The 23884-nt window shown below is 43.9% G+C and overlaps 1 protein-coding gene across 3 annotated transcripts; it reads left to right on the top strand.

Annotated features, from left to right (window-relative positions):
• The first annotated feature begins 211 nt into the window (after positions 1 to 211).
• LOC122762696 (period circadian protein homolog 2-like) lies at positions 212 to 22536 on the top strand. 3 transcript variants are annotated; one of them, XM_044017885.1, is made up of 23 exons: positions 212 to 399; positions 5373 to 5922; positions 7202 to 7294; positions 7906 to 8060; positions 9577 to 9698; positions 10384 to 10585; positions 11048 to 11099; positions 11800 to 11942; positions 12163 to 12241; positions 12430 to 12536; positions 12608 to 12761; positions 13085 to 13193; positions 13272 to 13545; positions 13621 to 13780; positions 15149 to 15285; positions 15370 to 15576; positions 15668 to 15913; positions 16372 to 16920; positions 16960 to 17483; positions 18947 to 19160; positions 19480 to 19735; positions 19825 to 19975; positions 21752 to 22536. In XM_044017885.1, the coding sequence occupies exons 2-23, from the start codon at positions 5468 to 5470 to the stop codon at positions 21950 to 21952; spliced, it is 4590 nt and encodes a 1529-aa protein (XP_043873820.1). In that variant the 5' UTR covers positions 212 to 399; positions 5373 to 5467; the 3' UTR covers positions 21953 to 22536. The 3 variants fall into 3 exon arrangements, with proteins under 3 accessions (XP_043873820.1, XP_043873819.1, XP_043873818.1); XM_044017884.1 differs by having other exon boundaries at positions 213 to 399; positions 13624 to 13780; positions 16372 to 17483; XM_044017883.1 differs by having other exon boundaries at positions 213 to 399; positions 16372 to 17483.
• The last annotated feature ends 1348 nt before the right edge of the window (positions 22537 to 23884 follow it).

Genomic DNA, 23884 nt, shown 5'->3' with positions numbered 1-23884 from the left:
CCGCACGGTACACGTAACATGGTGTTCCACGTGCAGTCCAACTCTTGTTTATGTAAAACGACGGACAGGGCTCTGGACCAATGAGCGACCACCGTGGCAATTCCGTCACGTTCTCCTTGGAAACCCGTAGCGTCCAGCCAATCAATGAAGGCCAGGGGAGGAGTCTAAATTGAGGTCGAGCGGCGAGCTCGTTGATTGGCCGGTGAGTCAGAGCTGGAGAAAGCCGGGGAAGCTCAGCCGGCCAGTGTGTCAACTGTTCAGGCGACTAGCATCGAGGAGTGCGGTCGTAACACCGTCCTAACACCGTCCTAACACCGTCGTAACGCCGTCGTAACGCCGTCGTCTCACTGTGTGTCCCTCACACTGACACCGAGGACCAGCGCAGAGTGGACAGCACAGGTAAGTCTTCTCCATTTAAGCCCCTTTGCTTTGACAACACTCTTTTACTAGTGTAAAAAAAAGAAGTTGCATAACGGAGCCCGGTGTGCGCATGCGCGATCATCCTGGTTGCTCCACTTCTTAAACTTCAATAACCTGAAAACACTGGTTCGTTGCTTTTGTGTCGAGTCGTAAAGGTGCTAAAATGTCGTGTTGTGTGCGCAGGTGAAGCAGCTGTAGTGTCGTGGCGTGATTTTAGTGGAGAAAGCTACTTTTACATAACTGTGTCAGTGTACCGTGCTGTGGATTGCAGGTCAACGTGTGTGTGTGTGTGTGTGTGTGTGCATTCTGAATAACAGGTCAATGGGACCGAGATGGGGGAAGGGGACGATTGTTCCCACGAATACAATAAATCTTATTTATTGTATGATATTATCTTACAGTTTATTATTATTGTTATTGTTATTATTATTATTATCTAATTATTGTTGTTATTATTATTATCTTATTGTTGTGGTTGTTGCTTTGTCATATTACTATGAGAAGGACTCACTGAGGCCTGTTCACAGCACACAGTTGTTGGTCTCTGCTCTACTGAAGCTGTGGATTCATGACTGCATTCATCTACACCATGAAACAAATATGTGTGTGTAAGATTGATTGAAAGCTCGATGACCTCAGACCTCTTATGACCACATAAGGAGTGGCTTTGTGATCACATAGGCCTGTTAGGAAGTTTAATGAGATCGAAAATCACAGTAATTGTCATTTTATTGACATTCTGGATTGTTACCCAGTCAACAGTGAAAAGCCATATGTGTTTTGTGTCTCAGATTCTTTGAAAGAATGCACCACAGGTGAGAGCATGTGGTTTTATGAAAGCAGGCTGTCAGGGTTCTGTGCTGCACTAGAGCCCCGTCCATGTGACTGGAGCCACGGTTGTATAATGCCTCAGAACTGTGCTAGTGTGTTGGGCTTTTTTAGAGCTGGAGATCATTTTCATTATGTCATTCTAGAGTAGGTTGTGCACATACACACTCTGCAGCATGTTGGGGAGGGCGGTTGTTACTGAATACCTGTAAGATCACCTGCTTTTGTTCCTCTTAGGTAAGCTCATGTCTTCTGTTTCATTCATAGGTTAGTGTGGTTGAGCTTGTGTTGAACTTGGATTTGAGTTTTTAGCACAGAACTCTCTTCATAATAGCAGTAAAATGAAGATACGTGCTACATATTTTGTATCTGGTTGTATTTGCAGTGATGAATCATTATTATGGGCTGTTGAAGGCTCTGTAAGCTGACTGCGAGGATATGTGCTGTTGTTGTTGTTTTGATGTTTGTTTGTTTTTAATTCCTAAATGATAAAACAAGTCTACTGATATGATATTAAACCAGCCTCCCCAGGATTGGCCAACATCTTCCTAACCTGTTGACGGTCTTTGCTCTCTCCTGATTGGTTGCTTGCAGAAGCCAGTAGGTGTCAGATGTTACACTTGTACAGTTGTGTGATATATACTGTGTCGAGAGAGAGACAGTCCTGATACTGAAGAGGACATTCTTTCACTGGGAGTCAAATATTGTTCAGAATGCTTGTCCCAGTCCTCACAGACAGTGGTGTGTAAGCATGAAGAAGTGGCTGACCTCCAGTCTGTCTTCCCTCTGTTTTACTCCTCTCTCTTTCCATTATGATGGTTGCATTATAGTGCTGCCTATTGCAGTGCAGTGTTTTAGGAGTTGCGAGTTTGTTCCCTCGCTGCCCTTGCACAGATCGAGGTTTTGCGAGTAAATAACAAGAGCTGTGGCAGCTGCACGTCTCTGGGAGACCTTGGTTTTCTCTTTCTCACGTTGTACACTTGACAGCTGACCATCACTGTGGTGCACAGTTTTCTCCCTGAACTTAAACCACAGAGACTATTTACACTGTTGGTCTTAAGGCCTAATTCTGAAATGTGGCCTATATCTGTTTTGTTTTATCTGCTTTGACCTGCTTACACTGTCTTTCAACAGTGACCCATATCTGAAATCTCTATTTACACTGGGCAACATGCAGCAGGGTGGTGGCAAGCACAGTTTGCACCAGTTAGAATCTTGGTTGGACCGAGGGCCTGATCACAGGGGTCCTGGTCTGGGCCCTTCTGTTTTCCTCCTGCAGAGGTTAATTGGATGCTTTAATTGGCCGTAGAGTCGTTCTATCAGGCTGAAATCTTAGCACAGAGATATATATTCATGACCTTAATAATAGCATCGGAAAAATTCACGCTAAGTATTTAGTATCTGGCAGCACTTGCAGTGTGTTAACCTACTTCTTAAATCATTTTGAAGCCGTTATTATTGGCTGTTTAAGGCCTTAATGCCCTGTTGTGACTCCTTTTCTAATATCTTAAATTAAATAACAAGTCTGTTGATATCATTATAACGGGATAATGTTAAACCTGCCTCCTCTCAGTAACCTGTGGTTACTCTCTAGAATTGTCTCCAGCTCCCCCATGTGGAGGATAAAGTGGGAGAAAATGAGTGAGTGAACACCTGAGGAGGCAACGTTAACATTAGGTGGACTTAACTACCGCACTGGAAATGGAAGTTAAAGTGGTTTTATTATAAAAGCATAGAAATCCTCTACCCACGCGTTTAAAGACGTGACACTGTGTCGTGAGTCCATTGCTTTGAGCCCTCGTCCTCCGTTGAAAGAGAGATGTGCGATCATGTCCAATTCGTTGTTGAGGACACGTGAGTTGCATTGACAGGGGAATGTTCTGTGGGTGGAATACAAAAAAATGAATAGCGGTTTTTAAACGCTGAATCTTTGTGCTTTTGCCTCCTGCTGCTGTGTTCATGGGTCATATCTGATTTGTGCCACATGCACCATGCAGTGTATATGTTCCAAATATCAGCAGATAGTCTTCCTTTTCCTTTGGTGTCTCCCTCTAATGCATGTCCTCCACCTAAACTCTTTAAGTCAGCACCTGCTGCTGCATCTTCTCACCTGTCTCACATTTTTGTCTTCATTTGCACATTGTCTTGCACTCCTAGGGAGTGGGGACAACATTTATCATTTTATTGCAGTACTGTTTTTTTCCTGAAATCAAGTCAGTATTTATTTATAAAGCATGTTTAGCACAACAGAGGTTGACCAAAGTTAGCTGTACATAATCACACCCGTTAAACAGCAAAAACAGACAGCAGACAATGGGAAGGTTTTTAAAGACGATTTAAAAGAATCTAAAGAGTCTGGGCTCCTCTGACGTGCCAGGGCAGACTGTTCCAAAGCAGAGGGACTGCCATCACAAAGGTTTGGTCATCTCTGGTCTCACGGACATCTAGCTGGATGACCGACCTAACCGCTCTGACTGGAGTTGGTTTGTGCAGCAGTTCAGTCAGATACTGAGGTACCAGCCCGTTTAAGGAATTAAAAACAAATGATTAGATTTTAAAAATCAATCCTAAAGCACACACTGGTAGCAAGTGGAGCAAGGCCATTATAACGGGGATGTGAACATGTTGGTGCACGTTGGTGCAGATTTGATCAATGCTCAAATACAAAGAGTTACAGTAATCCACACATTGGAAGTGATATATTTTCCTCGTTCTTTTGAGACGAAGCAAACACAAATAACAATGAAAATGTGTGTTTCCAGCATGTGTCGTCCTGATTGTGTGGAGTAAATGTTGGAGTTGGTGGTTTCATCTCTGCACACTCACCTTTCTTATGCTAAAGCTCTTCTGAAGAGTTGAAATGGATCATGGATCAAGGATCACTGTGTAGACCCTTTGAAAGTCAGGTGTGTGTGTGTGTGTGCGTGTGTGACAGCAACATCACTGTATTTGTGTTGCACTGCCCTTCTTCATGTGACTGACCTTTATTTTTAAAGGCTGAGATCAAAGTGATGGCCGGTTTATTTTGATGAGTCTTTATTTTCTTTTTTTAACCATATTGATTGCTTCTAATTTAAGGACTGTTGTTTGTGATGAATAGTTTTCAAAGCAAAATATCAACATGTAACAGTGTATTTACCCTGAGTTTATACTTAACTGTTATTGGTTGATGTTGTTATGGTAGTGAGTTTTTCAGCAGCAGTGCCCATGAGTCTCCATGAAGATGCAAATATGGTCAAAATAGTTTTAAATGAAATTGCCTTGTAATCATTGTAGGACTGCAACCATTGATTATTAATCAATAACTGCATGAATCACCACTTATTTTTTATAACCGATTCATTGGTTTGAGCGTATTTCTATAATTAAAGCAAGTTCTGATTTCTTCAGCTTTTCAAAAGTGAGTATTTTCTCATTTCTTTGCTTCAAATCACAAAGAAACTGTCACGACTGAATGATTTTTGTCTGTGGACAACACAAGACAATAAAGAAAATAATCAATTATAAAAGTAATCATCAACTTATTGATCATCGTATTGTCCTTTGTATCATAATACTTTGGTGTTCATGAATGATAATCACTAGTGGCTCATTGATATTAACTGAACTTTTACAAATGGAGGTGGTGCACCACTGCTGACTACATATTATATCTACATATTCTGTAGCCTCAGTAATAATGCTGTTGGAATATTCAGCTGTTTTATTCTCTGTATATTTGAATGAACACTAGTGCTGAGATAACGAGATACATTCAAAGACCCCGGTAAATTTCATCACTTATAGGTATCAGTAGCGTGTTGAGCATAGAGGAACAGCTTCATGATGCATTTAAGGAACCTTGTAAATTTCATCACTTCTGCAAACAAAATATCAGTCCACTTACGAAATGCTTGTCGCCATATTTTGATAATAGATGGACCACAAACGAAGTAGTCCTGGATTGCAGACTCCTCCTACACCAGATTTGATCATATTGTTTTAGTGATGGCAATCAAGACATGAAGAGGATTTTAATAACTGACATGAAAAAGTGATTTCATAGAAAAAAAGCTAACATTTAATTCTGAAGAGTCTGACTCTTGAAATGTAAATGTTCTGTCTGTTTTATTTTCCTCCTGTAGACTTCATCTTCCTTCCTGAGGCATCATCCATGCACTTCATGGCGCCACAATGTGGAAGATAACTTAAGTACTAGTTTTGTTCTTTGGCCGGTCCCATGTCCGAGGACAGAGATCCAAAGCCCTACCTGTACTCAACCCTGGAAGGTCCTGAACAGAACCAGGAAAGGCTCAGCTTTCACGTGGAGGAAGAGGAGGGCTCTCTCTGTAGCTCCCTCAGCCAACTTTGCCACATGGCTAGCAGTTACAACAAGGCGTGCAGCGGGCGGGATGGGGTGGAACTGGAAGCGGAGTTGGGTTTGGCTTCTGAGGGGAGTGACAGCAGTCACGAGGCCCCGACCTCGCTGGGCTCCCTGCTTGACGACAGGAAGCGGCCACGCCCGCCCTTGCACGAAGACGTGGAGATGGGGTGTAGCGGCTCGAGCGGAAGCGGCACTGAATCCCATGGCAACGAGTCGCATGGCAACGAGTCCCATGGCAATGAATCAGTGGGCAGCTCGAATGGCAATGGCAAGGACTCTGCCCTAATGGAGTCTTCAGGGAGCAACAAGAGGTGAGGAAACATCTCATGTTGAATGAGGTGCTCACCCGCTGCCGTCACTAAATTCAGGCTCATTATTTGAAATAGAAGCACTATTTTCCCCTGTGGGAGGTTTTGTTGGTGTGAGACACTGAGGTCCAAGTCGTGACTGGTTGGTTTTTGAGATGAAAAATAAATATTAGTGCAAGAACTAAATATGATTCATGAATTATCTACAAGGTCTTGGTGTTAGAAGATCTGATTTACTCGAGTAACACTGATTTAATGACACTTATGATTTTGATAAGAATCCAAACTGTAATTTGTTGTCAAGTGGCCTAGTTGTTGCTGACTGACCATAATAGATAGTAGATGAGATGCAGAGATTCAGGCATTAAATAACACGCCCCCTGCATCTGCTTGACTGTTATTCCTACTGTTACATAACCAGGCACTAACGTTTACTCCACCTCCTTTTGCGTCTGTGAGGGAAAGAGCAAAAAAGCAAACTCCTTTTCATAAAGCGAGTGTTCAGGATGATGATGACTTACACAAACACTTTCTCCTTCTTTGTTGAATCAAACACGATTACCCATAAAAGTATGGATTGAGTCTCATGAAACATGCTGTGAGAGCAGCCGTTTTGGATCAGACCATGGGCAGAGTGGACCAAAGACCAAACTACAGAAACACCACACAAACCTCTCCTACACAAGTGTGAAGTGCTGCTGTCAGGAGCAGCAGAGTTCAGGCAGACTGTTCAGTTCCTCATTAGCCTCTTTGGTCTCTTGCCTTTTTAATTAGCCACAGGAGAAACCATATCCTAATAATAATAATAATAATAATAATAATAAGTATTATTATTATAATAACTATGGTAACAATAATAACAATAAAAATAATAGTACTAATATTATTATTATTATTATTATTTATAATAACAATAATAATAACAATGCTAGGGATGCATGTCTTTTTGCTGATATGCCAACATAGAGTTTAATCTTAGTGCTTGGGTTGATATCAGATATCAGAATCTGTACTCTGGACAACGCTCTCTTTTTACGTTACACAACGATGTAAACAAACACACACACAGCTGCTTTTTTAAAAGTGAAAGGATTGTCTAACACTTGTCTCCTGTCCTGAGTCTTTGTCCTTGAAGACATCTGTGACCCACCCATGCTAACACGCCGTGTCCTCCACTCACTTCACACGTTTAGTCGGACTCGTTGTGTTCTGTCATCATGTTGTGTTGTGTGGTCTTGTTGTCGACGTCTCTAACAAAGTGACATGTGGTTTGTGATCCCAGCTCAAACTCCCACAGCCCCTCGCCACCAAGCAGCTCCAACGCCTTCAGCCTGGTCAGCTCGGAGCAGGACAACCCGTCAACCAGCGGCTGCAGGTTTGTACAACCCTAGTATACGTGCACCTTTGTCAGAGTCCGTTTCTGAAAGGGACTGTGTCGTTGTATGAGATGTTCATGTTCATAAATGTTGTCCCCACTCCCTAGGAGTGCAAGATAATGTGCAAATGATGCGAAGACAAAAATGTGAGACAGGTGAGAAGATGCAGCAGCAGGTGCTGACTTAAAGAGTTTAGGTGGAGGACATGCATTAGAGGGAGACACCAAAAGATGTGAATGTGTGAATGGTCATCATAAACAAACCATTCACCATCAATATTCCTGTTGGGAATTTAGAGGAATCAAACCACCGCTGCCTCCATGAGTGCGTTCACATGTGTTGACATGTGTTCACATGTGGCTTCAGTGTTTGAAAACCTGACTTTCTGTACAGACAACAGATGAGTGAGTGGTTAACAAAGCGTCTTTGTGATGGCGACATGAAGCACTAAACACATTCTTATACTATCTGTTTTTCTGAGTGTCTCTACTGGCAGCTATGTTTACAGTGAGAGCCAGTCCACACACACACACACACACACACATGGTGTGACAGCACTGATGAGATCTTGTCATTTTGACACACATGCATGTGTCTCATCATCCTGCAGCAGTGAACAGTCAGCCAAAGCAAAGACTCAGAAGGAGCTTTTCAAGACCCTGAAGGAGCTGAAGATGCACTTACCGTCCGAGAAAAGAAGCAAGGGCAAGTCCAGCACGGTCAACACTCTCAAGTACGCGCTGCGATGTGTCAAACAGGTGAAAGGTAAGAGAGAGCCTTCTGTTGGCACGCACGGCTTTACGCACATTATCTTGCATGACTCCAGAACAACCTGATCGTGTTTGCATCTGAATGTTGCACAAAAATGAATTTCCTAATGTATGTTATGGTTCAGTAGTGCTGGGAGGTATGACCGACAACGTGTTTCAGTATTTTTCAAAACTTAGAACGGTATACAACTCTATTTTTATGCATGAGTTGCACAAAAATGAATTTCCTAATGTATGTTATGGTTCAGTAGTGCTGGGAGGTATGACCGACAACGTGTTTCAGTATTTTTCAAAACTTAGAACGGTATACAACTCTATTTTAATGCATGAGTGAGTGTTTAAACGAGGGCGCGTGTGCGTGTGTGTGTGTGTGTGCGTGTGTGTGTGTGTGTGTGTGTGTGTGTGTGTGTGTGTGTGTGTGCTTGTACTGAGCAAGCCAGGTAGTGTGTGTGTGTTGAGTGTGTGCGTGTGTTGAGTGAGTGTATGTGTTTGTGTGTTGAGTGTGTGTGTGTGTGTGTGTGTGTTGAGTGTGTGAGTGTGTGTGTGTGTGTGTGTGTGTGTGTGCGTGCGTGGTGTGTGTGTGCTTGTGAGCAAGCCAGGTGTGTGTGTGTGTTGAGTGAGTGTGTGTGTTTGTGTGTGTGTGTGTGTTTGTGTGTTGAGTGTATGGGTGTGTTGAGTAAGTGTATGTGTTTGTGTGTTGTAAGTGTATGTGTTTGTGTGTTGAGTGTGTATGTGTATTGAGTGTGTGTGTATGTGACTGTGTTTGACTGTGTGTGTGTGTTGAGTGTGTATGTGTGTGTGTGTTTGTGTGTTGAGTGTGCATGTGTGTGCGTGTTTGTGTGTGTTGAGTGTGTGCGTGTATGTGTGTGTGTGTGTGTGTTGAGTGTGTGTATGTGTGTGCATGTGTTGAGTGTGTGTTTGTGTGCGTGTGTGTGTGTGTTTGTTTGTGCGTGTGTGTTGAGTGTGTGTGTGTGTTGAGTGTGTGTGCGTGTGTGTGTTGAGTGTGTGTTTATGTAACCGCACACGTTAGCACTGTAATATTCAGTGCAGCAGTTCCTCCAGTCACTTGTTCATCATTAGCAGTGAAAACATTGTTTTACATTAGATTTTCCATCAGTCATTAAATTCAGGCTCATTATTTGTAACAGAAGCACTATTTTGACCTGTGGGAGGTTTTGTTGGTGTGAGACACTGAGGTCCAAGTTGTGATGAAAAATAAAGATTAGTGCAAGAAATAACTATGATTCATGCAGATGAATTATCTACGAGGTCTTGGTGTAAGAAGATGTGATTTACTCGAGTAACACTGATTTAGCTCCTTGGAAATGACACTTCTGTGATTTTGATAAGTGGCCTCGTTGTTGCTGACTGACCGTAATAGATGAGATGCAGAGACTTTTTTTGTATTGTGTGTTTTGTATGATGCTTATTAAGATTATGATACGTGGAAACTTGGCACATAATATGCAAATTAATGTCTGCATGGATCTGTGCTCTCTTTGTTTGTGCAGCCAACGAGGAATATTATCAGATGCTGATGATCAATGACAGTCAGCCACCAGGGTTTGATGTGTCATCCTACACCATCGAGGAAATCAACCGCATTACGTCTGAGTACACCCTCAAAAACACTGTAAGTCCCTCCCATCTCTGCCTTCATCTCTGTCAACCATACTGTTGGAGATATTCATGACGGAACTGATATTTAAAAAGGAAGTTGTGACTGGAATGATGAAGTTTAAATTCTCTCTTTGTGTTACAATGTATATTCTTGTATGAGAATGTGTTCAGAATCAGAAACACACTTTACACTGACCAAATACATATATATATATATATCTATACATATATATAGTTGACATAGTATCATGTGCTATGATAGTGCACAGATGCACGTGATGCAAAACGCTTTCAAAGCCGTCAGAATCTGACCTGAGTCCATTTTTAGTCGCCCTAGCATTTCTTTGGTTGATTACAGCCCTAATTTATAGGCAATTAAATTGTTTCTAACACACGTAATTATCCTTCATTTAGTGTTAAAAAGCCCAAGAAATAATCAGGGATTATCTGAAATGAAATGTAATAACTTTTTTTGAAGCATGTAGTAGCATCATAAATGTTAAAAGACATTTTATTTTGGAGTGTGTTTAAACTTTTCATGAGTCCCAAGAAACAACCTTTGTGCAGCTGTATATATATAAATAAATAAAGGAGATATAACTTAAAGACGTACAGATAATATATTATTATAAACCTTATCGTAGTATATTATTGTCATAGTGAAATGAGCACTTCACTCATCACAGTTTCCTCTCCAGGACATATTTGCCGTCGCCGTCTCGCTCATCACAGGGAAGATAGTTTACATCTCGGACCAGGCGGCGTCCATCCTGAACTGCAAGCGTGAAGTGTTCAACAATGCTAAGTTTGTGGAGTTCCTAACACCACAGGATGTCAGTGTCTTCTACAGCTTCACCACACCTTACAGGCTGCCCTCGTGGAGCATGTGCACTGGAGCAGGTACAGCCACGTTTCATTTGTTCTCATATTTTATAGGTGTTTTTCCTAGTCCATGTGTACGGGTGTAAGATGTTCATCTCCCAGAATATGCATGTGTTTCACGACCCTCACCCCCCACACACACACACACACACACACGCGGGCCTCACTGACCTCACCACCACACATGCCTGTACATGTGTATAACACATATTTAATTAACATGTTGAATGACGCATGACTAAATACCCACCTACTCACACACATGTCACATATTCTAATGTATTCACATGTAAGTTGAAGCCGATAAATAAGCGCTGCCATGTTTCCTACTTGCATGAATAATGCAGTGATGACTGTGTGGCTGCATTTTTCAAATCGCAGCATTTTCTGCTGTCTTGTGTTTGAAATCAGAGGATGATCAGAGGTCATCCGCGCGTTGGGTAACATTTTCATCCCACTTTTTTCCTGCCTCTAATTCAGAGTCGTCTCCCACGGAGTGCATGCAGGAGAAGTCCTTCTTCTGCCGCATCAGGTCAGTGACTACAGCCTCTCTGATCCATAGTTTCCTGCTCACAGCAGCTCTGAGTCAGCACAGACTTGGTGAGCAGGGAGGAAGTCGGCACTTATGAGCCTCTCACCCTGTGGCCATTTTAAGAAATACAGCCTTACTTCTTTGATGAATTCAATCATGATAATGATGCATTGTTATTGCTATGATACGCTAACCCTTGACATTGGTATGCCCAATATTCTATTATTGTAGACAATAGTAGTGTTTCAAGTGTTTCAAAGAGATTTAAAAGTTAGTGTTGGACAAGTTTGAGTTCACTAGCTTTCATTTTTGGGCTGCAACTAAGCATTTTTTCCATAATTGATTTTTTTAGATAAATCACTTGTTAGAAAATGTTAGACTTGTTGTTGTTTGGTTTTTCCCAAACCTCAATGTTTCGATCCACAAACCAAAATGATTCAATTTCTTTGTTATGTGAAACAAAGAAGCCAGAAAAAAAGGTTTTAATAAACAAGGTTCATCATACTGATTAATAGATTCATAAAAAAAAGCTAAGAAATATTAAAATAGTTTAATTTATTAATCAATGTGTGGTTGTAGTGCTATTTCTACTTTTAAAAACAAAGTGTATTGTGCTAAAGCCTAAAACAACTGAATATTACATGAGAAGAATGTTTCTGATTCACATTCCTGATGCTTGCTCTGTGTGTGTGTGTTTCAGTGGTGGAAAGGAGCGGGAAGGAGATCTCCAGTACTATCCTTTCAGGATGACTCCTTACCTGATGAAAGTCCAGGATGCTGAGCTCGCTGAAGAACAGTTCTGCTGCCTCCTGCTGGCCGAGCGGGTGCACTCTGGTTATGAAGGCGAGTTACGCGACTGCAGAGATGATTGACGTGATTGACCGGATCAGTGTGTATGAAAGCAGAAACAAGGCTTCAGTGATGATTAAAGGGATAGTTTAGCTTTTAGAAGAGTGGTTTTATAACGCTACCAAATCTGTCTTACCTCAGTTTAAGTATTGGCATTAGGGAGGAATAATAATGGACTTTTATCACATCTAAATCATGTGTTCTCGCTCCACAGCACCCAGAATCCCTTCTGACAAACGCATCTTCACCACCACACACACTCCTAACTGTGTGTTCCAGGATGTGGACGAGAGGTCAGTGCCTTTTTCCATGAGTCATGATTAGTTCTGTTCATTCAGAAAAGACATATGAACACTCTGAGGTACTCCTGTAATTGACATGAGCAAACATGAGTCATGACACGGCTTAGTTATGGTGACATTTAGGATTCTGTCATTTGACTGTTGCCATTTGCTAAACTTCTGTGCTGTTTCTCTGTCAGGGCGGTGCCTCTGTTGGGTTACCTCCCTCAGGACCTGATCGGAACACCTGTGTTACTCAATCTGCACCCAAGTGACCGACCGTTAATGCTGGCTGTGCATCGAAAGAGTGAGAACCCCTTTCACTGTGGAGTTTTTTGGTTTTATTGATGTGGCTCTCACACGCCCGTCCTCTCACAGTTCTGCAGTATGCCGGTCAGCCGTTCGATCACTCCTCCATCCGCTTCTGTGCAAGAAACGGTGAATACATCACCATCGACACCAGCTGGTCCAGCTTCGTCAACCCGTGGAGCCGCAAGGTTTCCTTTGTGATCGGCAGGCACAAAGTCCGCATGTGAGTATGTTTATGTCAGGTTTTTTTAATCAGGACTTCAAACTGATGATGCAGTATATCATGATTTGACTGTAACATTGGGGATATTGTTTATTTGAAGGGAGATTTGTTTAAAATTCTATTATATTTATATAAAACAATATAAACTGGATTGTGTGCATTGATGTAATCTGTAAGCAACAATCAGTGTCGTTTTTAAAGGATATCGACTAAATATCCATATTGTCACGATACTGTTTTTTGCCAATATCCTAGTTAAGATGTATGTTTTATTTTGACCATGTCAGCTGACAGTGGTGTGTGTGTGTGTGTGTGTTTTGTAGGGGTCCTGTGAATGAAGACGTTTTTGCAGCACCAGCTTTCCATGGAGGGAAGATAATGGACTCAGACATTCAAGAAATCAGTGAACAGATTCACCGGCTACTGCTACAGGTACATACACGACACACACTCAAATGCACAGAGGAAATCAAACAATTGTTTTTCTGTAACACTCGTTTCTATCTTTAGCCGGTCCACAACATGGGCTCCAGTGGTTATGGTAGCCACGGCAGCAATGGCTCACATGAGCAGCTTGTGAGCATCAGCTCATCCAGCGAGAGCAACGGGAACCTGACGTCTGGGGTCACAGCTGAGGATACGGGAAAGGCAAAGCCACTCAGGACTTTCCAGGAGATTTGCAAGGGGGTCCATATGCAGAAGAACCAGGACTCTCACGTCTGCCCGCAGTCGTCATCAGCCTCACCACTGCAATCCAAACCCGAACAAAAGAAGTCCACAGACAGTGAGTTCACGTTTGTATTGACTGGCAGGTAAACATGACGACAGGAAGCATTGTCCTCACTCCTGTGTGTCCCTGCAGCAGCAGCAGCTCAGAGAAGTCCACCAGTGCGTCTGAAGGACTCTGCGCCCCCCCTGCTGTTCAGAGACAGTACTGCAGCCACCACAGAGGACTTCACCTGCAAAGATCAGAGTGTGTGCTCTTACCAGCAGATCAGCTGCCTTGACAGCGTCATCAGGTAAGACCAGTGATTGCAGTAACATAGTTAGCCACCAGTGTGTGTGTGTGTGTGTGTGTGTGAGACAGTAAAGTTGAACTCTTCTGGGTTGTTCATTTGGATTTAAAGTGATATGAACAGCTTGAGGCTGAGTACCAAATCATACCGTTTCCTACTATACTAGAAATTCTACAGGACGGTACTACCGTGGACTACTATACTACTGGTGCCAGTTGTTGCTACATAGCGGCCGCCTCTACTCTCCTCCCGGCTTCTCACTGCATGCTACTCCCTTGTAAACAAACCAACATTGTAACTACTGCAACCGCACGACACAGCTGCTGAATGATTGGCTGTTTGCTTGTTACTGGTGACGTCCTGGGATATGATAGGCTGTTTCTGCACGCTGGGTCCGCCCCTCTGTTAGCTGATTGGCTGTTTGTGTGTTTCTGCCGGCAAGAACGAACTCCATGAAGACAGCTCCAAACTTCGTTTCAAAACAAACAACAAGCTAAAGTTCTGTCTCGTCCAGACGCGCGCACGACTTACAGTCACAAACACGACACACACTCACCATGACAGAAGCACTGGGCCCGAGCGGCGAGTCTGCCGCGGCGGCGGCGTCTGTGGCACCGCTAACTTTGCTAAAAAAAAAAATAAACATTTGGAACTGAAGACGGTAAAGCAGACGGTAAAGCAATAGACGATGGCCGTCCACTGTGCAGGCGCTGCCACCAAGCTATAGGAGCCTAAGGAGGGAACACGTCCAACCTCATAAAACACCTGCAGTGTCGTCACACACATTTATATGTGGAATACCAGGTTAGTATTAGCTAATATTAGGTTATATGCTCCGTGTACAGGCTGACGAATGAAGAGTTAAAGGATGTCAAAGTATAAAGCACATAGAAAAGACATAAAAATAGAGTTTTCACAGGGAATCACTTGGTTTTAATAAACTGAATGATCATATATATATATATATATATATATATATATATATATATATATATATATATATATATATATGTGTATATATATATATATATACAACTCTATATCATATCATTCATTCATTCATTCATTCATTCATCCATTGTGTACGGCTTTATCCTGCACATGAGCGGCTGCCTGAGCCAATCCCAGCTGTCACATGGTGAAAGGGCGGGTCACGCCCTGGTCACCAGTCCAGTGCAGGGCTTATCTGTGTGTAAATGAAAAGTCATTTGTCAGGTAAAATGAGCAGGAACCATGTAACAGTGTGTTTTTTTTTACTGTATGGCAGTTATCACAGCCATATCAAAGGTTTTACAGAATTGTGCAGTACCCTTGTGTTGATGAAAGCTGAAAACCTCACGATATTTGATTAAATCCATCTGTGTCCCTCAGATACCTGGAGAGTTGTAACATTCCCATCACAGTGAAGAGGAAGTACCAATTCTCCTCAAACACCACCTCCTCCAACTCCGATGATGGCAAGAAGGGCTCGGAAGACGGCTTACATGCTTCCCAGGACACAAGCACAGGTATTTCACACACTATATCCAATATTAGATCAAATATCTCACTTCACTAGTGATCTTACAGATGATCTCTCTCTCCACATCCAGATCCTTTGATGCTGGGTGCCCAGCCAGGTCTGTCACACATGAAAGCCCCTAAAAAGCCTCCGTCTGGGGCTGCTGCAGTTGTAGGAGGACCACTGGCCCCCCTCACTTTGCCAAGCAAGGCTGAGAGTGTGGTGTCCATCACCTCACAGTGCAGCTATAGTAGCACCATCGTCCATGTGGGAGACAAGAAGCCACAGCCAGAGTCTGGTGAGTTTCAGTGTTGTGTCGAATGCACACATAGCAACATGGCTTTACTTGTGTGTCCTCACTCAGATTTGTACTCTGATCCTTCCTGCAGAGATTATCGAGGACGTGGCAGAGAGCCCAGCGCCTCCAGTTCTGCCCGTCAGCGTGGTGTCTCCACCGAGCCAAGAGAAGGAGGCGTACAAGAGGCTGGGGCTGACCAAACAGGTGCTGGCAGCTCACACCCAGAAAGAAGAGCAAGCCTTCCTCAACCGCTGCAGAGAACTCCGCAACGCCAGGAACTTCCAGAAGGACTGTACCAAGTATCTGCACAAGCAGAGGGGTCCAAGCAATCTGGAAGGTACAGACTTCATGTTCACCACCCAAGTAGCAACACGAGCATAAGTGCAAGTGCAAATCTGACATGATGAGATCATGTCAAAATATGGTGTACAATAGCAACACATCATAGGGCTGGGCAATAATAATATAACCATATGTATCGCCATAGAAAAAACATTCCATAAAGTACCTGCGTCTATGACACCTAAAACTAAACCTTATTCTAATAATTATTATTCTAATTCTAATTAGAATAATAATTATTATTGTTGTTGTTGTTATTATTATCATTATTATTGTTATTTTGGTCCACTCGGGATGGGGGGATGGATGGGTGGGGGGTGGTTTGTGTGTGTGCTGCCTAGAATATGGAGGAAATTCTCTGTTGTTCTTATTAGTAAATGTCCTGTAGTGGACATGAATCAGTTGATCTTAGTCTTAGTCTCTAGTTTCTGACTTCTCCATGCCTCTTCTCAGAATCCTCTAGACCTCAAGGTGCTACCAAACTGGGCACCACCAGGCCTGAGACCACGGCCAAGAAGGGCAACCGCAGCAGGAAGTCCAAGAAGCCACGAATGAAGCACCCCGACTCCTCGGACAGTGCCGTGTCCAACCACAAACCCCGGCCCACTCTCCAGCGTCTCAACCAGACGTCATGGTCACCGTCTGAAACCTCACAGTCAGCTTTTAATGTCTCCTACCCTGCTATGGTGCCTCCGTACCCACTGTACTCACCAGCACCTGCTGCCCCTGCACAGGTTCCTTGTCTTGACCCGTCCCTTTCCACAGGCTTTGGAGAGGCACAGAGCACCCACGCTCCACCAGCATCCACTCCATTCCCTGCTCCTATTGTTACACCAGTGGTGGCTCTGGTGCTGCCAAATTATCTCTTCCCCCAAATAGGACCCATAGGACCCATAGGACCGATAGGACCGCTGGGACCGCTGGGACCGATAGGACCGATAGGACAAATGGGACAGATGGGGGCTGCTCCAAGTCCGGCGTTTTTTCTTGAACAGAGCCAGTCACAGCCAGCATACACTGCTCCACAGCCCTTTCAGGCCGCACAGCCAGCATTCACCCTGCAAACACAGCCCGCCTTCACCAGTCAGCAGCAGTTCCCTGTGCAGACTGCCTTTACCCCTCAGCAGCCGTTCCAAGCCACTCAGCCCGCCTACACTGCCCCGCAGCCGTTCACTGCCCCGCAGCCGTTCACTGCCCCGCAGCCGTTCACTGCACAGCCTTCTTTCCCAGTGCAGACTCCGTTTGTTGCTCAGACTCCTTTTCCAGTGCAGCCTTTCACCTACAGCCTCGGCCCAGAGCCCCCCAAAACCCCGGCCGCGGAGCCCCGAGAGGGCGTGGCGTCACGCTCCTCCAGCCCAGTGTCTGGAACCCGAGAGCCAACTACATCGCCGCCACTGTTTGAGTCGCGCTGTAGCTCACCGCTGCAGCTCAATCTGCTGAGCATGGAGGAGGGACAGCGATCAGGGGAACGCCTGGACAGCACCGCCTCAGCTGGAGGCCCGGGGGGCAGTGCTGCTGCGCTGCCCTCAGACAAGAACACCTTTAAGACCGAAAGCCACCAACAGGTAAGAAACACAATTGCACTGTGTGTTGTGTAGTGTTGGCGTCTTTACTTCCATTTAAAGACCATTTAAAGGTAAAAAAGTATTTTTCTTTATCACATCGAAAAATATGTTCATAACAGTTCCAGGGTCAAATCTGAATGTGTTAACTGTTTTAGATTGTGTTTAAAAATCAATAAGCAGCAGTTAACATTATTGTGTTAGTGACAAATACTGCAGTTTTTAAATACATGTATGTTATTCTGACTGAAACTGAGCTACCAGCTACTACGACAGCATCACATTGACAATAATTACTCATGTAGAAGTAAAAGTACTCGAGTAAGTTCAACGTAATAATTACTCATGTAGAAGTAAAAGTACTCGAGTAAGTTTAACGTAATAATTACTCATGTAGAAGTAAAAGTACTCGAGTAAGTTCAACGGAATAATTACTCATGTAGAAGTAAAAGTACTCGAGTAAGTTCAACGTAATAATTACTCATGTAGAAGTAAAAGTACTCGAGTAAGTTTAACATGTTAAATAATAATGTGTTAAATAAAACAATAAATAACCTTGAACTAAAACAATAATACATTCATTCTTTGGGAAATTAAATACATCACCCTTAACTAAAAGTACAATAAATTAGGATTATCCAATTCAGATACATCGGCACAGTAAAAGTATGACAGCTGAGACCAGAAACCCGGAGACGGGAGACCAGAAACCCGGACACGGGAGACCAGAAACCCACAGACGGGAGACCAGAATCCCACAGACGGGAGACCAGAATCCCACAGACGGAGACCAGAAAGACAGAAGACGGGAGACCAGACGGAGACCAGAATCCCACAGACGGAGACCAGAATCCCACAGACGGGAGACTGAAGACGGGAGACCAGACGGGAGACCAGAATCCCACAGACGGAGAAGAAGAGAATCCCACAGACGGAGACCAGAAACCCACAGACAGGAGACCAGAAACCCACACGGGAGACCAGAAACCCACAGATGGGAGACCAGAATCCCACAGACTGGAGACCAGAAACCCACAGGAGACCAGAAACCCAGAGCCGGGAGACCAGAAACCCAGAGCGGGGAGACCAGAAACCGTAGACCAGAGCCTCGGTGTCGGACACAGTAAACAACGAGCCACTGGTGTGTTTTAAGTCCACTTGGAGCCGAAATCTGCGGCTAACAGCTGAGCGTGCTGTGGCACCAGCTGTATTTGATTTGATTGATTTTGTCAGCCATCGCTAACAGGGAGAGAAATAGAACAGAATAGAATGTAATAATAAAAATAAAGTAAATATATACTCAAGTATTTGTATCAGAGTAAATGTAGCGCGTTACTACACACACACACAAAAGCATTTGTTTGGCCTGACAAGGAGACCAAACTCATACCATAAAGATTATAGTTGACATTGTCACATGTACAAACCTGTGGAGTCTTCAGAGTTTCTCTTCTCTCTCATCGCAGGTGGAGTCTGTCGGTGACGGGGCGCACAGTGACGCTAACTCCTCCTCCTGCGACCTGCTGGACATTCTTCTGCAGGAGCAGGAGGATTCACACTCGGCCACATCTGGCTCCATGGGCTCGGGGTCGGGCTCGGGATCGGGATCAGGACTAGGATCGGGCTCTGGCTGCAATGGCTGTGGTACCTCAGCTAGTGGAGCCTCTGGCAGCAGAACAGGTCAGTTGTCAAACATTCTACCACACTGTGTGTCAGAGAAGACAAAGATGGTTCAGTCCTGGTCTACCACAGTCCTGCTGTGTGTTGACCTTTGTGACTGTGGCCTTTGTGTACGTTGTTTACTTGTTTACTCTGTTTACAAAGAACACACACAAGCTCAGCACACTGTGTGTGTGTGTGTGTGTGTTCACTGTCACTAAAACATTCTTCTTCTTATTTGACAACACGTAACATTCAAGATTTGCATATTGGACCTGAAACATTTGTTAAGGCTTTTCTTGACGTTACTAGAATAACTGTCTCTTTAAAACGTGCACAGGAAGCAGCAACACCAGCAAATACTTTGGCAGCATCGACTCCCTAGAACACGACCCGAAGACAAAAGTGAAGCCCAAGGTGAGGGGCAGAGGAGGCAAAGGAGGCACAGGAGGCTCTGACAGCGGACCGTCGCAGGGCAAAGTCTCAACTCGAGGGGAGGGAGAGCATTTGGTCAAATATGTCCTCCAGGAGCCGCTGTGGCTGCTGATGGCCAACGCTGACGACAAGGTCATGATGACGTACCAGATACCGTCCAGGTGAGTGAAAGACTGGATTTCATGTCACCAAACACAAACAAAGACATGTGTCTAAATGAAGATGCACGTGTGTGTTTTCTGATGAGCAGGGACATTCAGAAAGTTCTGCGTGAAGACAAGGAGCGACTGCGGCACATGCAGAAGGGTCAGCCTCACTTCTCCTCAGAGCAGAGACGAGAGCTGGTGGAGGAACATCCCTGGATAAGGAGGGGAGGTCTCCCTGCTGCTATTAACGTGAAGGTCAGAGCCTCGTCAGAATCTTTTAGTGGTTTTAAAATCACAGCCATCAACAGCACAACCTCGAGTCTTCACTTCATTTTTACCTTGAGATAAAAAAGTCACGTTGGTGATTTTGTTTGTGCTGAATGCGTTTATATAAAAGTATCCTCCTCCATCGCCTTCATCATCATCATCATTAACAGCTGTGAAGCAGAGTGACACTGCAGTTGAACGTCACACAATCAGCACTAATCAAATGGATGGAATTAACAGTAGTATTGATTCAGAGACAGCTGCCTGTCTGTCTGCTTGTGCAAAGCACTTACTTCCCGGAGTCACGTTGTTGTACTGAGGTTGCCAGGCAACCGGGAAGCGACTCCATGAAGCACACGCTTCCAGCAGCCAACAAAAATGGTGGCACAGACCTCCAAGGAAGACGCATATGGCTGCTTTCACACTCTATTTTCACACAGTTGATGTAACACACACGTGTGTGTGCAGGCTTCAGTCCACACTGTCCTAGAACTGAGGAGTTTGAAAACACTATCCAATTTGACAGGTCGCAGTAGTAGTAAACAAAGACATTAGTAGAAAACAAACCACTCATCATATTACTATTTGTTTTATGTAAATGGTTTGTATTGATCACTAAAAGTGTTTCACACTACAGTTTTTGCCATTCACTCACTCACTCACACATTCACTCATTCAATTCAATTCAATTCAATATTATTTGTATAGCGCCAAATCATAACATACATGATCTCAGGTCTGTACATAGACAACATCAAAGAGAGCAGAGAAACACAACAGTTCACACAATGAGCAAACACTAGGCATCAGTGGAGAGAAAAAACTCTCTCTTAACAGAAGAAGAAATCTCTGACAGAACCAGGCTCAGAGATGTGCGGTCATCTGCCTCGACCGGTTGGGGTGAAAGGAAAAATGGGGGACAGTGGAGAGGTGGGGGACAGAAAGGGGGGAGAGAAAGGACAAGAGGGAGATGAGGGAGAGACAGAAGAGAGAGAGAGACCAGCAGCAGATACACAACAACTGTATCAGGTTACAAGTTTATACAGTTACTGATATCGACTTTTAATTATAACATAATAATAATGGTGATGATATGTATGATATGGATAGCCTCGAAAACTGGATCTGGATCCTGCAACCTGCAAGATGAGAATACAGAGAGAGAGAGAGGGAAGGAAGGAAAGACACAAACTAGGGAGAGAAAGAGACAAGGTTAATGACATATAAAAAGTCATATTCATATCCTGAGTGTGAGAGAGTGAATGTGCGTGTACCACAGGAAAATCCCCCAGCAGTTTAGTTCTATAGCAGCATAACTAAGAGATAGTCCATGTTTCCCTGAACCAGCTCTAACTATAAGCTTTATCAAAAAGGAAAGTTTTAAGTTGAACTTTAAATACAGAGAGAGTGTCCGCCTCCCGAACTGTCATTGGAAGCTGGAATTCACTCATTCATTCACACATTCACACAGCACATCCATGTACAGCACATCTATTCTATCACACATATTTCATACCCACTCACACACTGCCGACACAGTCATTAGGAGCAACATGCACACATGTAGACCAGCGGACCCCGGGATTCAAACCCCCACTCGCTCTACCACTGAGCTACGGCCAACTGTCAGAATATTCAGAATATTCCGACTTTGTTCTTGTAATAGTGCGACGTCTATATAGTTTGTTTCGAATGTTTTGTGGTGAACGCGCCGTCAGACGTCAGCTGTTTTCAGTCCAGATGCATCTCTGTGTTTGTGTGCAGGAGTGTGTGTACTGTGAGGACGCACCAGAGGGAGCCATTGACCAACACCTGCCAGACATGGACATGGGTGAGCTGGGCGAGCAGCTGAGCCAGGAGAACCAGGAGAACCAGGAGAACCAGGAGAACCAGAAGATTCAGAAGATTCAGAAGATTCAGAACCAAGCACAGGAACCTCAGCCTCCATCGGACTCTGGCTCCTGAAAAACCACGAATCACCAGCAGGGGGACACACTGAGACTTTGAGCACACACTCACTTGTGGAGGTGTGTGCTGGCTCGAGAGCTGCTGCTGGAGTGCACTTCCTGATGCTCACCTGCAGAGGGCAGTAGTGCTTCAGGTCCACCGATGAACACACACTGACTGGACCCAGAAACATGTTCTCTGTCTTTATTTAATGTTTTCTCCTCCTCATCACAGGCAGCAACATGAAGAGTTCTTGTTTAAGTTAATAGTGAGAGTAGTAAATTATACTGTGACAAAGTAATGTACTTAAACAGGTTAGAACATGTCAGCTGAGCGTTGCTGTTGAAAATGCTGCTGTGGTTTTATCTTTTTATTCTTGTCATGTGGTCCAATACTGGTTCCCCATCGAGTCAGCTGACAGTGACAATCGGTCACATGGTGCAGCTGATCTCCAATCGTATTTATTTGTTACCGCGTCATATTCTCTGAAGAGTGTGTTTATTTTTTAAAGCCAAAGCTGAAAGATGGAACTCCCATGTTTACAGGTGTTTACACACTTCACACCACCGGATATCTGAAGACTCCAGCCGTCTGTGTGTCAATGAAGAAGAAGAAGAAGAAGAAGAAGAAATGTGCACAGGTTCAAAGCTGAAGAAATATTATTTCATTCTGAGAGTCTATTTTTCCCTCTACAGTTTATACACTGCAGCATCTTGTGAAGTATTATTCTTGTTGTGTTGTTTCTGCAGACTTCACTTCATTTCCGGGGGTTAGACTGCTCCTGCACACTGAAATGTGGGTCATTTATTTCTCGGTTCCAGCATCGCTCAGTATCTGCCGACACTGCCACTCAGCAGCACTGAGGTCAGCACTGAGGTCAGCATGCTGGGAAGAAAAGAACAAAAGGAAAAACGTAACACTGTAGCAAACACGGGGACCACGTTACATCAGGAACCTGCTGTAAAGAGCAGAAGAAACTGTGATCCATGTTTGGTGCTAGGTTGTAGAGAAGCAGCCAGAGCAGGGCCTTTGAATGTGACACAGACTGGACCAAGAGCGTCTCGTTGGGTTAGTTTGTTCTCATGACGTTCTTTTTTTTTATTGTTTTCTTTTTCTTTTACTTCTGTTTGAAGAAAGCAAAGCTGAGTGTTTTAGCTGATGGACCCTACCTCAATTGAAATCCCAGGTCATGTTACTGTAAGCGTGTAAAGAACATTTGGACGCACGGATACTTTGTCTCTGCCTTGGACACCTGCCGTCTGTCTCTCGTTGTTCTGTGCGAAGAATAAAAAGTCTCACTTGACTATAAACCAGCGACAATCCAAGAACCTCATGTGTTCACAACTACAGTGAAATGAGGCCCAGAGAATATTAGGCCTTACTTTTCTCTCTCTCTGACACTGTTTTGTGTCCATGTCGATCCCTTTTACTGCCACTGTCCGAGTCCGTGGTGTATTACAATAGCACACTTCTGTGCTTTTATTTTGTAGTTCAGAAGTGTTGTTTTGACACATGAAAGCAATGTTGAAATAAAAACAACAAAGAAATATTATCACAGACTCATTTTTGGAATGTCTTGGTCAAAACTAAAGTCCTATTCTGAAATGTTAGTAAATGCATTTACGACACACATGCGTGTGCGTGTGCGTGTGTGTGTGTGTGTGTGTGTGTGGAGCATGTGGTGCTGTTTCATGCTTCCCTCCACCTGCACCCAGGAGGAGCAGAGACTCCAGGCTGTGAGCAGGGAAGGCGGGCTCTCCTCCTCTGGATGTGTGGTGGGTCACCAGCATCTCTCCCAGGATAAAGGTGTTGTACAGTGACACCTCACCCAGGTTAATGGTGGTTAATTGTGCTTCTACAGGGTTTGGTGCCGACAACCTAACAAAAAAACCAACAACACTTAAAACGGCACTGTAAAAAAAATGTATCCAAGTATTCTTTCATGTTATT

Source organism: Solea senegalensis, unplaced genomic scaffold (assembly GCF_019176455.1).
Source record: "Solea senegalensis isolate Sse05_10M unplaced genomic scaffold, IFAPA_SoseM_1 scf7180000015984, whole genome shotgun sequence".
NCBI classification, from domain to species: Eukaryota; Metazoa; Chordata; class Actinopteri; order Pleuronectiformes; family Soleidae; genus Solea; species Solea senegalensis.
Note: the sequence above shows the minus strand (reverse complement) of the source record. Positions and strands in the feature narration are given on the sequence as shown.